The sequence below is a fragment of the Astyanax mexicanus genome, chromosome 18 (genome assembly GCF_023375975.1).
Source record: "Astyanax mexicanus isolate ESR-SI-001 chromosome 18, AstMex3_surface, whole genome shotgun sequence".
Taxonomy (NCBI): domain Eukaryota; kingdom Metazoa; phylum Chordata; class Actinopteri; order Characiformes; family Acestrorhamphidae; genus Astyanax; species Astyanax mexicanus.
In genome coordinates, this window is record NC_064425.1 from 12,134,173 (window position 1) to 12,149,148 (window position 14,976).

At 38.4% G+C, this 14,976-nt stretch overlaps 1 protein-coding gene across 6 annotated transcripts in view; it reads left to right on the forward strand.

Annotated features, from left to right (window-relative positions):
- The window catches only part of LOC103040540 (cytoplasmic dynein 2 heavy chain 1), a 70,390-nt gene that overhangs the window by 6,404 nt on the left and 49,010 nt on the right, over positions 1–14,976 (forward strand). For 4 of the 6 annotated variants that reach the window (XM_049466922.1, XM_049466924.1, XM_049466925.1 and 1 more), the window contains exons 13-32: positions 238–433; positions 982–1,077; positions 1,323–1,487; positions 2,392–2,490; positions 2,600–2,739; positions 3,075–3,303; positions 5,978–6,105; positions 6,826–6,941; positions 8,271–8,398; positions 8,605–8,754; positions 9,466–9,671; positions 10,412–10,567; positions 10,673–10,787; positions 11,523–11,693; positions 12,192–12,350; positions 12,943–13,166; positions 13,306–13,438; positions 13,804–13,921; positions 14,071–14,183; positions 14,585–14,698. In XM_049466922.1, coding sequence (XP_049322879.1) covers positions 238–433; positions 982–1,077; positions 1,323–1,487; positions 2,392–2,490; positions 2,600–2,739; positions 3,075–3,303; positions 5,978–6,105; positions 6,826–6,941; positions 8,271–8,398; positions 8,605–8,754; positions 9,466–9,671; positions 10,412–10,567; positions 10,673–10,787; positions 11,523–11,693; positions 12,192–12,350; positions 12,943–13,166; positions 13,306–13,438; positions 13,804–13,921; positions 14,071–14,183; positions 14,585–14,698 — 2,956 coding nt within the window. The remainder of the gene's footprint in view (positions 1–237; positions 434–981; positions 1,078–1,322; positions 1,488–2,391; positions 2,491–2,599; positions 2,740–3,074; positions 3,304–5,977; positions 6,106–6,825; positions 6,942–8,270; positions 8,399–8,604; positions 8,755–9,465; positions 9,672–10,411; positions 10,568–10,672; positions 10,788–11,522; positions 11,694–12,191; positions 12,351–12,942; positions 13,167–13,305; positions 13,439–13,803; positions 13,922–14,070; positions 14,184–14,584; positions 14,699–14,976) is intronic. The other 2 variants (XM_049466923.1, XM_049466927.1) reach the window with 1 other exon arrangement.

Here is a 14,976-nt window from a genome sequence, read left to right on the forward strand (position 1 = left end):
CACGCACACACACTTCTTCTTCTGCATAAATAGCTTCTACCTTCAGAATACAGTAAAAAATGGCTCCAAGTGGGTAAGAAAAAGCCAGGCTTTGATGAATAAAAAATGTGAGACCTTTACTGATGCTGCTTTGGTCAGAAAGGTTCAGAAATATGTTGTATCAGCATAAAGTCATTATTGCTTGTAACAGTAAGTTTTAAAGGCATGGTTTGTGTTTGTGTTTGTTTGTGTGTGCAGTTTGCTGGCAAGTAACCGTGTGATGGAGCTGGATCACATGGACGGTAAGCTGAAGATCCATTACTCAGAGCGGTTAGTGAGTCTGCTGAGGGAAGTGAGGCAGCTCTCTGCTCTGGGATTCAGCATCCCCACCAAAATCCAACAGGCCGCCAACACTGCAGAGAAGTTCTACAGACAGGCTTTGATACTCAAACAGGTAACAAGCACAAACACATACATATGAATATATCATTCACTTATATATCGCTTTTCTAGACAAAGGAGGATGCTTTACAATCACGTTTTACACACTAGCATTTACACTTAGCACTCTTTAACAAACACACACACACCATAATATTTAATATATGTATAAATAATGGACACATACAATGATATTGGAATTATATTGTTATTCTTATTTTTCTTATATAGAATCATTAGTATCGAATGATTTGGCCAATATTACAAACCGATACTTGCTGACATACTAATTGTATGCCAAAAAAGGACCAAGTGACGCTGGACACACTAATATAATTGGCCAACACTAGCTGTGCTACTTTAAAATCTATTGATTGAAGTTAAGGGTTTGTGTTCTCTCTCTAAGTGCTAAATGTGTGTATTGGCATCGACGTGTATGTATATGTGTAAAATCTGAAATCTGCATTGGCCCAGAATTCCCACATTGATGCATACCTATTTAATATGATAAAAAACATTTAAAATTAAATCGGTGTGTCTGCTTGAATATGTGCTCTACAGGTGGCTCATTTCTACAACACCATAGACCAGCAGATGATTCTGTCTCAGAGGCCGATGCTGCTGAACTACGCTCTGGCTTTTGAGCAGGTTATAAAGGTACTGCAGCATCATTACTACAGCTGATACACACTTTGAGGCCTCATTCTATATCTCTTTCTCACAGACACACAGACACACACACACAACACACACAAAACCTGTGTTGAACAAAGGGGTCATGCATCCAAGATCAGTTGCTGCATTATGGCCAAACTAACATACTATTTACAATAGCTTCTATCTGTTACAATTATGTTTATGTACACTAACAAAAATGTTTACGTACTGTTTTTATTTTTCAGCAGAATCCTCGTTATGACGAACGGGATGCAGGAGGGAAGATGCAGATAACGTGGGAAAACACCAAAGAGCTGGAGCTTTACATCAGCAGATTGCAGAATGCTGCTGAAAAACTCTCAGCAGAAAACAGGAAGCTGCGGAAGTGGCACACTAATTTCATAGACAAGGTGCTAATCTTAAGTGTCTAATCATTTTTTTTCCCAATGTATTCAGCTTTTAGCTTATATTGTTACAGTTACATTTTTACAACTCTGGCAAAAATTGCATCTAATGCAGGAGACCCCACATGAATATTCTGCAGGTCAGTCAAGTCAAGAGTGCAAATACTCAGTGCAAATGTCAACAAAATGTGCAGCATAGAACTAAAACACTACAATAAGTACAAGAAATACAGCAGACATGAGACAATTTAGCAGACAGAACAGTGCAGTACACACACAGTACAATCTAAATGTGTGTGGTGAGGATACAGTGCAGAGATATGGAACATACTGTAGCATACTGTAAGTGTGTAAAGAGTGGTGGTTGATTACAGTTCAGTCCCTGTGTAAGTGCATGTATGGAGGGTTGGTGGTGGGTTAAGTATCAGCTCTGTCTCTGTGAGTTGAGAAATCTAACTGCCTGGTGGAAGAAGCTGTTGCAGAGTCTGGTAGTGGAGGCTTGGATGCTCTGGTATCTTTTAACGGACAGCATCAGAGCGAATAGTGTGAGGCATGGTTGGGGTTGTGCACAATGCTGGTGGCTTTGTGGATGCAGCGTGTGGTGTAGATCTTCTCTCTCCCCTCCATCAGTGACAACTAACCCACCAGCATTATAGTCGACCCCACCCACCCATCCCTCACACAGTCTCTTCACATTGACGCTGTAAGTGCTCTTTAGCTTCAAAAATTTCAGGACAAGTCACTAGTTCTAATACCGATTGAGTGTATATATTTACACACATATTCTTATTGCTGTGATATACATTACATTGATATCTGATAGAGCTGGAACACAGAATCTTCTCGCTATATTAACTTTCTTCACACTGTAGTCTTTATGAGTATGTGTCTCTGTTTGTGTGTTTTACAGGTGGGAGTGTTAATGGGTGTAGATTTGTTGCGGCAGCAGCAGCGCTGGAAGGATGGATTGCAGGAGCTCAGGACTGGCTTTGCCACACTTGAATCACAGGCACAGATTTATTCTCAGATATTACTAATAATAAATATTAATAATCTCATCTCTGTAAATATATATTGTGTTTTTGTTTTATAATAACAACCACAGTGTCTTGTCTTAGGGCATTCGTGTGAGTGATATGCGGGCCTGGAGACAGCACTGGAACCATCAGCTTTATAAAGCTCTAGAGTATCAGTACCAGGTGGGTCTGGAGGCCCTAAACAAGAACCTTCCAGAAATACACATCGACCTCATCTTCAAGTAAGTCAAAAAAGTTTGCTGGGTGTACAAGAAACATATACATATTTAAATTTAAATTGTATTGATTACATTTTTTGTTTGTTTTATGTTATATTGTATTCTAAGGAGAGCACACTGAACCTTGTATCTTGTACTTGTTCAAAGACAATAAAGGTATTTGTATTCATGTGAATTGTAAATATGAATCACACTTACTCCTCTAGAGGCCAGTAAATAAAATGTGCATTTTTCTTTAAACTACCTCTAGGGGTCCAAGGTGAGGCAACAAGTACAGTATTTGTGCTCACAGTAAAGACAGACTGTATGTATATATCTAACATTTAATACCTTTGTAGGCAGGGTCGTCTGCAATTCCGACCGCCGTTTGAGGAGGTTCGTGCAAAGTATTACAGAGAGCTGAAGCGCTTCATCAGCATCCCCAACCAGTTCAGAGGTGTGAGCGAGCCGGGGGAGGAGCCTATCTTTAGCCACATGATCGAACGCAATGCTAATGGCTTTCTGACCGTCTACAGCAAGGCTGAGGTGCTCTTTAGCAGGCTGCTCAGCGTGCAGGACACGTTCAAGGTAAACCACATTCAGGAAAACACACATTTTTTATATTGCATAATACCTGAATCAACTCATCAAATGTTTTTTGACACACACACACACACACACACACACACTCTGTGAGATCTATCTTACACCCTGCGCAAGGCGCGTCAAAGTGCTTATTGTTATCTTACACCCCGTGAACAGCCTATTTTCACGCCGTTTGCCTGTGTCCTTACCTTAAATAGTGTTAACGCAAGTGCACCAATGACTGATTTAAACCAATGTATACTGTAGTTTCTAATCTAAAGCAGATTCTTATCAACCTCAAGCAGATAAACATCAGGTGATTATGAGCTCACTGAATTTCTGCATTACATTGCAGCAGTGTGTTGAGCAGGCTTTTGAGAAAAGCAGAACTCGGAGAGTAGGAGAAAAACAGATTTATGTTAAAGTAAACACATTGCTTCATTCAGAGCATCTGATGGAAATTTTTATGTTTAAATACACAATGAAGACTTGGCCAGGAAATCGACATGCTATCTATCATGTGGTTGGTAAACTAAAAACAACTATTCCTGGACAAATATAGGTATATATGAACATATTACATATATAGGTATGTATGAACATCTATACCTACAACAAATTAGTTTTATTTTTTTATCCAACTAATCCAAAATAGATTTATTTTGTTAATATCGTAGTCTTCACAATCTTACCGGGGCATGCAATAGTTTTATGCACCCCTGCTAAAATTACTGTTACTGTATTTGGCTTTAAAAAAAAAACACCATGGATGTTCAGAGCCAGGTGCGCTTTGACTTTGGTGCGTTCGTATCTTAATAGCGCTGCGCTTTTGCACGTCTCAGCAGAGGATACTGACGTGCACGCTGAAGGTGCGCCAGTAGCTCATGTAAGGGAACAGCAATGTTATTCTGTATTCTATTTATTGTTTATGTAAAAGCTGGGTTTGCACGGTGCAGCTTGTTTATTTGTGTGTGTAACAAGTAGGGGTGTATGCATGTTGAGGATGCGCAGTGAGCATGGTGCCTCTGCATGGCTAAGATAGGATTGGGTGGCTGATTGTTGACTGTTACTTATGGTGTTCCTTCCTGTGAAGTTTTGTAACGATGGTTCTCTGAGATTTAGACAGACTGAAGGAAGTCATAGAGAGAGAAAAGTGCTGCTGTCAGTGTCTGCTGTGGTTTAACACTCAAGAGGGAAGTGCAGTGTGTGTGTGTGTTTTTGTAGTGTGGGAAAGTGTGTGGACAGGGAAAGCGCTGAGAGACATTTATACACGTGACCGCGACAGAAACCGAGAAGAAACAGAGTGAATTTGAAGAAGGGAAGAGGAAGTGAAAGGAATGAGATAGCTTTACACACGTCAGCACAGCCCACATGCACACACACACACAGACACACACACACAGAATTAACTATGTAATGGGACTCCACCACATGGACAGTCAAACACAAGGGAATACACCACTGTTTTCCCCAGCAGAATTAACCCAGCCATATCCTCTGCCGAGTAACAGGGCAATGGAAACCCCAGACTGGACATTTCTTTTACCAGAGTGCACAAACGGGTCACACGACATTTTGTCCACAGCCGTGATAAGCACTTGCGTACAGACTGAACTTTAATATGTAATATATATAACACTACAGTTTCCTCTTTTTCACAGAAAGGCCTGAAGATCTCATAATTCAGTTGGACAATATGATATAGTTATGATGTACACAAATGAACCAAACCAGCCCACATCCACAGGTCTCATTTTCAGAACTCTCCATTACTTTACATTACATTTTTTTAACCTTCTGGGTGTCCGCATCATTTCTTGGACAGATGATCTTAAAATTTCCTAAAACATCCCACTTATATTGCCAATAATTCATGGTGGATCTATGATTGAAAGCTTTTCAGTCCCTGCTGTTGCAAAGCAGCCCCAATCCTCTTGGTGAGAGGTTCTTCTGTCCAAATGCTGGGTTTGGTTTGTGCCAAACATGCCCTCTTCCTGCTGTGCCCAAATAATTGAACTGAATTTATTTGTCAAAAGCACACTGTCATAGAAGTACTCCTCCTTAAAAATCTATCTTTTCTTGGGCTCAATTTGCTAAAGCAGTTATTTTGAAAGCTCTCCACTTCCAAACAGTGATATGGCTAGTTTTTAATTGTTCTGAGATCTTTATATATATTTTTTATTTATTCAAAGATTCATCTCAAAAATAAGTAAAATTCACAGAATAACTATACTCCTCAGAATGAGCTACAAACATGTTTTGAATAAATGTGTAAGCATTTTGTTGTCTTAGATGTTTTTTATATATACAGTTTGTTCAATAATAATAAAATAATAATAATTAAAACTTGGATCTTTTTTCCAAAAGTATTGGTTCGTGATTTAAATCTTGAACATCCTTACTCCTGCCTAAATGTACCAATGTACATTAGTGTAAGAAGAGAAGTTCAAACAACACCAGCTATGCAAAACATATTAGACTTTTACTTCATGAAGTATCCATTTAAATGTGTGTTTGTATAAAGACTTTAAATTTTAAAACCCTCCATGGCATTTACCACTGACTCACAGTTTATATTTAAAGGTTATCCAGACCACATGTTAAATGTGTTTTGAGGCAATAATAAATAGTAATGCATAAGAATCTAATTTACTGTGTGTGTGTATTGTTTGTATAGGAGTGGGTTGTGTTGGGGCAGGTGGATATGGAAGCCCTTGCAGAAAAGCACCTGCACAGCGCTCAGGACTGGGAGAGAAATTTCAAAACCCTTAAAGCCAAAGGGAAAGAGTCTGAACGCTTACCCAGGTAATAGCTTTCTAACGGATGGTTTGACCTTTACATTCATCATTGTTTGTGTTTTGTGTTTTGTAGTATTTAGTTTCGCCTCCCCCTGTGCTATATCTATATTAAGGTCACCAACCCCACAGCATGATAAATACACCACTACATTAGTCTGCAGCACTTATTTTACAAAACTCATCTGGATCTAGATGTTCAGTAGCATTCTTCAGACGGTACTTTTTGTGGTAAGGTCACATTTAGAGTTTTCTTCTTATGACTCCTCCATAATTGGTTTTGTTTATGCAAGCAGTGATGTGCATTGGAACAGTGCACCACCCTTCTGACTCTGCTTAACAGCCAAAATATGGAGGGTTTAATATGCCAAAATAAAAAAAATGATTTAAGTCCCTAATTGGTTAATGCAATAGTTTTATTAAACCCTATACCCTGCACAAGGTACATTGCAATGCTCATTGCTATGTTGCACCTGGCCAACAGTCTATTTTCAATCTTCACACCCCCCCAGTTAGAATTAATATAGTTGCTCCTATATAGTCTCCATGGTGACTAATTGTAGAGGGTTGTCTTGTGACACATTTAGTATTGCAGAATCACGCTATTGTCATATCTGTTGCTCTGGACAATGTATTGTGATAAAATTGTATCGTGAGATGCCCTGTGATTCCCACACCAATTCTCGGTAGTGTAGTCATTTCTCTACTTTGTTTTTTCTTGTTTTTGCAGTGTGGAGAAAGTTGACTGTATCACAGTGAACTGCGAGCCTGTTAAAACCGTGATTGATGATCTTATCCAGAAACTTTTTGACACTCTGCTGGCAACTCTAAGAAAGTCCATTCAGGGTGAGAAGCTGTAGATAAATTATTTTAAATAATAGATAATATATATATTAGATAATATATAGATAATATATATAATCTTTTGTCACCACACTTTCTTAAACGGATGTGCAAGAGTCATCTTTGTTTTGTTTACACTCAGGATTACATTCAACAAGATTTATTCATTTCAGAGTCATTATATTACCACAAAGAGTACAGTGGTCTTATGTACATTATTAGTACATGCTGTTTTGTTTAAATATCCAGCATGCTGTTTTTTGGTATTACAAATGAATACTGGTTAAGGTTTTCATCATACTCTATTTTATATCACCATTTCTTTTAATTGTACAATATACAGCATGTTATTTTATACAAACAAAACACAATGCTGCCATCTACAGGACATATTTTACTCTGTACCTTTGCATATACAGTGCCTATACAGTATTTGCCCCTTACAGATTCCTTTTGTTTTTGCAATTTTGTCATACTAAATTTGTTCAGATTATCAAGCACATATGCCCTGAGTATATATTTATATATATATATATATATATATATATATATATATATATATATATATATATATATATATATAAAGCACTTTTAAAATTATTTCCAAAAGGACGTAGACAACTCATCCAGTAGGTCACAAAAGTGCCTAGAATTACGTTTAAAGAACTACAGGTCTAATTTGCCTCAGTTAAAGAGACCAAAGCTGACCAAAAAGAATACAACAGCCTTTCTTACTTTTGCCAAAAACATCTTGATGTTTAAATATTCTTCGGACTGGCGTGTCTGTGTCCTGTTACATCTGACATAAAATTAACACAAGGACAACGCGCTGTAATAGATGGAACCAGGAAATCTGCTGTTTACCAGACAATCCTGAAGGAGAATGTTCGTCCATCTGTTTTTGACCTCAAGCTCAGGAGTATTTGGGTTCTGCAGCAGGACAATGATTCAAAGCACACAAACAAGTCTACCTTTAAATGGCTTAAAAAACTAAATAAAGGTTTTAGAGCAACCTTGTCCAAGTGTTATTGAGATGCAGTGGGTGATCTTAATTAGGCTGTTTTTGCTGAAAGATCCTCCAATGTGTCTGAATTAAAACAATTCTGTGATGAAGAGTGGACCAAAATGCCTCCACAGAGATGTAAAAGCCTCATTGCCAGTTATCAGTAAAGCTTGATTGCAAGTCAAGAATTGGATCGTTTTTTTTTTACTTTAATAAATAAAATTATCATTTCATTAGTGCTCAGGTTATTTTTGTCTGTTATTAAAGTTTGTGGGTGTGTGTGTGTGTACTGTATGTATATATTTGCTTTTCTGTGTGTGTGTCTTCAGGTCATATCCAGGCAATAGACTCATTTGTTACTGGTGCAATGGAGACTTTATCCACTCGACCAGAAAGTATAGATGAGATTGGAGATGCTAATGCCAAACACAGCCAACTACAGGCCAAGAAACCGGAGGTAAATGCAGCTAACCAGATTGTTTGTGTGCCTAAGTTAAGGCATAGTTTACATTCAGTAGTACAGTTGCTGTGGTTTGGAGTATTACTTATTGTTATTGTGTAGCAGTAGTATTGCTGTAGTTAAGAGCACTTCACGGGGCACCTCCTCTCTGTAAGGTGTGTAGTTTTAATGTTGCAGTAATGTTATTGTAACGTTGTGTGCAGGTTGTTCCGCAGTTTCAGCAGGCGGAGGAAAAGAACAGGCTGCTGCGGTCGGTGGCTGGAGGTGGTGTGGACTCCATCAGCTCTCTTCGAGCAAAGTGGGACAAATTTGAGCTTATGATGGAGAGCCACCAGCTCATGATCAAAGAACAGGTACACACTTACATATACTGACATTCCATATGTCATGGGACAGGAACAAGTGTCATCTCAAATATGTTCTTAGAAGAATTAACGTTGTTAGAGTGTTATCAAGTTTTATGGGTGTTCTTAAAACATTTATATTAATTTCTGGTAATGTCGCTGCAACAAGTTTTAATTCTTAATTTTGGGATGTCACTGTTAGTATTTACCTAGTTGGGAACGTTATGTGAGAAACGTTTTAAACCATTATTACATCACGTTTTCTGAACATTTCTGGAATATTTTTGGAAAGGATTAACCTTCCTAGAACCTTTTCAAAATGTTGCTAAACATTCTTATAAGGTTATCAGTCTCAGCATCTTGAAGGAGTACCTGGAGGTGCTTTGTGCTGTGAAGCTCCAGCTTATCCCAAATAACCATCCCAGTTGATCAGGATTAGAACAGTGGTTGTGGAGGACAAGCACTTTTTTACTGTTTATACGTAATTCCATATGTCCCTTAATTGTTTTGTAATGTATTTAATATTAATCTACAAAATATATACAGTATATACAGTAGAAAATAAATTAAATATAGAAATAAAGAAAAAACATTTTGAATGAGAAGGTGTGTGCAAACTTTTGACTGGTACTGAAAATAAAACTTACATATTACAAATATATACTATTAGATATGTATGACATATGAGAATTTCTCTAACTGTCTGTTTCTCTCTCTTAGGTGGAGGTGATGAAGGAGAGTGTGTTGACACGGGTACAGGTGTACCTGCAGGATCTGCAGAAGTTCCACCTTCGCTGGGAGCAGCTTAGGCCGAGTGATGATGTCATAGAGTCAGGTGACCATGCTGCTCTGCAGCGCTCCTTGGAGAGCATCCAGGAGAAAAAGGAGGAGTTTAATGAGCTTGAGGAAACACGCAAAAAACTCTTGTAAGCACAAAAACTATGGAGAACGATTAGTTCTAAATGAAAAAGTAAACACTATTGTAGAAAAATGTGAATGCAATTCATAAAATGCTTTGCTTTTTCTCACTAACATGCAGAATATGTGCAAAATGAAATGCTATTACATTACGTTTCACTGCACTTCATCTCTTTATTGAAAAACAATAGCAGATGACAGGACTTTCCAAACCATCATTGACCATCAGTAAATTTTGCACTTAATTTAAAAAGCAATCAGTGATGGTTTGGAGATGGTGTTGGTCCACTGTGTTATATCAGGTCCAAAGTCAGTGCAGTGTTTTCCCACAAAATCTTACAGCAGTTCATGGTTCCCTCTGCTGACAACTTTTATGGAATTTTATTGGTCTTATATAATATTCAGATTTCTGAGAAACCTTTGGGTTTTATTGGCTGTAAGCCATAATCATCAACAATAAACTAAACAACCACTTAAAATAGATCTGTGTGTAATACATCTATATAATATATGAGTCACATTTTATACTGAAACAAAGTAAATTTTTCAATTATATTCTGTTTTTTTTAGATGCACCTCAAACACATTGACAGTATGAACTCACATTTTAATTTGGTTATGGAGCTTTTTTATTATCTGATGACACATCCTGATCATTGCATGTCTTGGTACAGTTGGGACATATCAATTCCCAACTTGTGTGTGTTTAAAGATATATTTATTTCTTGTGTGTAATAATGTGTCTTAGGGAGGACTGTGAGCACTTTAATCTGGAGCCTCCAGATGTTTCTTTAGCATATGACACAATGAAGGATTTGCAGGAGTGCTCTGAGATGTGGGCTCTTTATGAGGAGTTTCAGAACGGACTCAACCAGATTGCTCAACAAGATTGGATCACATTTAGGTCAGCACACACACACACTCTTACACACACTCACATAGATAACAGTCATGTTTTCTCTACTTATCATAAATAAATATACTGTATTCCTGTATGTTCTCACTATAGGAGCAAGACTCATGAGTTTGAAGAGTTATTGTTTGCGTGGCATGACCGCCTGAGGAAGCTGCAGGAACACAACACCATGTCGGTCATGCTACAGAAGGAGGTGGACAAATATAAGGTACAGCTTTTTCCAGGAGAGCTTGCTTGACATGGTGTCTGCAGATATTTAAAAATCATACATTGGTTTAGATAATAAATGTCTTAATTTGTATTAAAATATCCATCTCCCAAAGTTCTTAAAAGTGCTACAGACAGTAAATACAGTTTATGTTTATTTTTATGCAGTGCATTTTGATTAAGTCTTCAGTTGGCGTTTAAAGACCGCAATGGACTCTGGGAGCAGTTCTGATACCAAGTGGAAGTTCATTCTTCCACCTTTGGTCTATGATAGAGATGTTGGGAGGAATGTTTGTTTTCTGTGGGTTTTCAGTGATGGTGGGTCAAGCCGAGCTGAACTGGAAGATCTAAGAGCTCTTGATGCTGATAAGGCTTTGACCATTGCCATCAAATATAAGGGCGCTGGTCTGTTTTTGGCGTTGTAGGTACTTTGCTTGGTACAAGTTGGCTAATTTGTAAATGGCCAGCCTCACAGTATATAACACCCTATAAATCAAGTTACATAGAATTAATGATACTTTGTAGCATTTTCTGTGTTATTTTTGGTGTGGATACCTTGAATGTGACTGATATTTTTGATAGCAGGTTGATGGCGTCTCTCCCCACTGAACTCCTAAGGTGTTGTCAGTCTTTATTTTGCACAGCTATAAGAAAGTGTGTCTAATGGTGTGTGTGTGTGTGTGTGTGTGTGTGTGTGTGTGTGTGTGTGTTTGTTTGTGTGTTCTTGTGTGTGTAGGCTGCGGTGCCTGTGCTAAAGTATGTTCGGGGTGAACACCTCTCTCAGGACCATTGGCTGGATCTGTTCAGGCTGCTGGGACTGCCCAAAGGAACCACACTGGAAAAGCTGCTCTTCAGAGACTTACTGAATGTTACACACACTATTATTGACAAGGCACTGGAACTAAAGGTACACATGGACAAAACAAGGATAAAGGAGTAAATGGTGATTTTGTTCAATTTGAACAAACTCTACCTAAAATTCCACTTGTTTATTAGTTAATTGTGAGTAGTAAATTATGTAGTATGTTATGTATATTATGTACTTTTACTAGAGATCCGATGACGTTATCAGTTAAATTCAGTAACTCAGCACATTACAATATTTTAGTTTGAAAAGCATCAAAACTCCACTATATTATACTATACAGGTACATCTAAAAATATATATATATCCCTGAAAAATTATTTTATTTTAATAATTCAGTTTAAAATGTGATTTTTTTTATAGATTTGTCACACAAAGTGTGATCTCTAATTGTTAATTTCTTTTATTGTTGATTATGGCTTACAGCCAGTGAAAACCTTGGTATCAGCAGATACTCAGAATTAAAAATTGACATAATATAAGTCATACTTGTTCTGGCATTGCATAAAAATAGGTCTGTGTCTCTGTGTGTGTCTGTAGGACCTGAACAGCCGTGCTCATGCGGAGGTGAGTATCCGTGAGGCTCTGCGGGAGCTAGAGCTGTGGGGAGCCGGAGCTTGTTTTTCTCTTCTGGAATATCGGGACAGCTCTGGAGTGCAGCTTAACTTGATCCGGGACTGGAGAGAAGTGTTCAGCCAGGTGTGTGAAACAAACAGACAGACACACATACACACACTCTGTTTTTATTATCTATTATTACTAAGGTGCTGCCACTATGATCGGGAGATTGCTGGTTTGAATCCTGGTCATGCAGCTTGTCATCAGCTGGCAGAGCCCTGAGAAAGCAAAACTGGCCTTGCTCTCTCTGGGTGGGTAGATGGCACTCTTTCTCCACATCACTCCTAGGGTGATGGTGATCAGCACAATGCGCCTGTGAGCTGATGTATCGGGACCAAGTTGATTTTTTTATTTACATTTAAATACCCATTATTAAAGCTTAAGAAAATCTGGTAGGACACTGTTTAGTATTTTCACTGGTGATATGGTTGTAAATGTTTCTGTTTATTTCATAAAATTCTTTCAAGGTTGGCTTAGATATAAAAAATGGACATTGGAATGGAATTTATTTTGACTGCTAAGTGCAAGAATAAAATCCATTGAGTCAAATCAAATCAAATACATGAATCTTAAATTGTTTTAATTGCTTCATGTCAGATTGTGCTTAAATCATGTTTAATAATTTTTAACTAACCTAAATCTAGCTCTACACACATCACTAACTCTACCACAGGTGGGGGATAACCGCTGCCTGCTGCAGTCCTTGAAGGATTCACCGTATTACCAGAGTTTCCACGACAAAGTCTCGCTGTGGGAGACGCGTCTGTCTGACCTGGACGACTTTCTGCACAGCCTCAATGCCATTCAAAGAAAATGGGTCTACTTAGAGCCCATATTTGGGCGTGGGGCACTGCCAAGGGAACAGGCACGCTTTCAGAGAGTGGATCAGGACTTCAGGTCTGTGATTCAATTGTGTATTCACTATGAATGATCAGTATACACTATAATTTTTCCAGCTATGGTTTATACTGTATAAGATCTTGCATAGGACAATAAATATATTTGTGTGTGTGTGTGTGTGTGTGTGTGCACGCAGGGCTATTATGGGTGATGTGCAGAGAGACAGTAGGATGACATCTTTGACAGCTCGAGCGGGGATGAGGAACACCCTGGTCACTCTACAAGATCAGCTGCAGCGCTGCCAAAAATCACTCAATGACTTCCTTGAGGTGACACACACACACACACACACACACACACACACAGATTAAGGGCCCTATCTTACACCCTGCACAAGATGTTTCACAATGCTCATTGCAACCCAACTTTAACATCCCCAAAAAAACAGAATACAGTTTCTGTTAATTACCTGCTTACCCTTACAGTGTAAACAACCAGATCAGTTTCCTCTGCTAAGAAACGCAGAAGCGCTGCCCCGTTAAAATATCATTCAACCAAAGTCAGAGCACACCAGACTGTTAAAAGGAATGATAAGTGATATGCTGATTGCTGTTTATTTTACATTACAACCATAATTAGTACATGCCTTTTGTGCATTAGGTGGAAGTCTTTCTCTTTTTCTTGACTCCTACAGGAAAAGCGTTCTGCATTTTCTCGCTTCTATTTTATTGGTGATGACGACCTGCTGGAAATTCTGGGCCAAGCCACCAACCCCACCGTCATACAAACACACCTGAAGAAGCTGTTTGCTGGTATTTATAATTTGTGTGTGTGTGTGTGTGTGTGTGTGTGTGTGTGTGGTTGTGTGTGTGAAATTCTGTATATATAAATTGCCTCGCCTGGTATACAGAACAAGTTGTAAGTTGTAGCCACTGAATGTGTTTGTGTTTCTATGTTACAGGCATCTACAGTGTGGACTTTGACACCAGCTTTAGCAAAATTACTGCTATGAAATCCCTGGAGGGTGAAACGGTACCCTTGAGGAACACCATCACCATCTCTAGTGATGTGGAGGTCAGACACACAACAGTATTTACACCGCCTCATTGTTTAGACACAATCTCCCGAATACTGTTTAAATTCACTGTTACTTTTTCATTAACTATGACAGCTTATGACAGATTCACGCTACACGATTTAAGCTCTAGTTATCCAGCCAGTTAGAGTTTTTTAAGATCACAGACAAAATTCTTAGTTCAGAGGCAAATGTGATTGGTTGCTGTGTGTGAACTGCTGAAAGGTAAACTTGGAGAGCTTGCAGAATGATAACCCAATGCTTTAAAAGCCCTCAACAAATATCTAGCATGTATAATACCTGGACCTGGAGATAGAAGAGGTGTGTCCAAACTTTTGACATCTGTGTATATATCTGTGTTATACATATGTGTATGATTTTGTGTGCTTGTGTGTGTCAGGTGTGGCTCAGTGGGCTGTCAACAGAAATGAAGGAGACGTTGAAGTCTCTGCTGTGTGAATGTGTTCGTGCAGTAAAGAGAGGTGGGGTTGACCCCAACCGCTATCCCTCACAGGTAACACCTGCCTACAGGCACCCATCCCACACTCAGACCTATTACTAATATTATTGCAATTACACATTTTAATAAAATAAAAATGTATTGCATGATAAGACAAAATAATCATTGTGATCATCTGTACGTGCCACTGCATTCTGTTTTCAAGGGTGTTTGTGTTGTTTACCTCTAAAACCACTTAAACAGAACAGAACTCACCCTTTACTTTAAAATTAGGTCCTTCCAAATTGGAAAGCAATAAATTGAGGAAATCTGGTTCTGTTTCTCCAATCAGA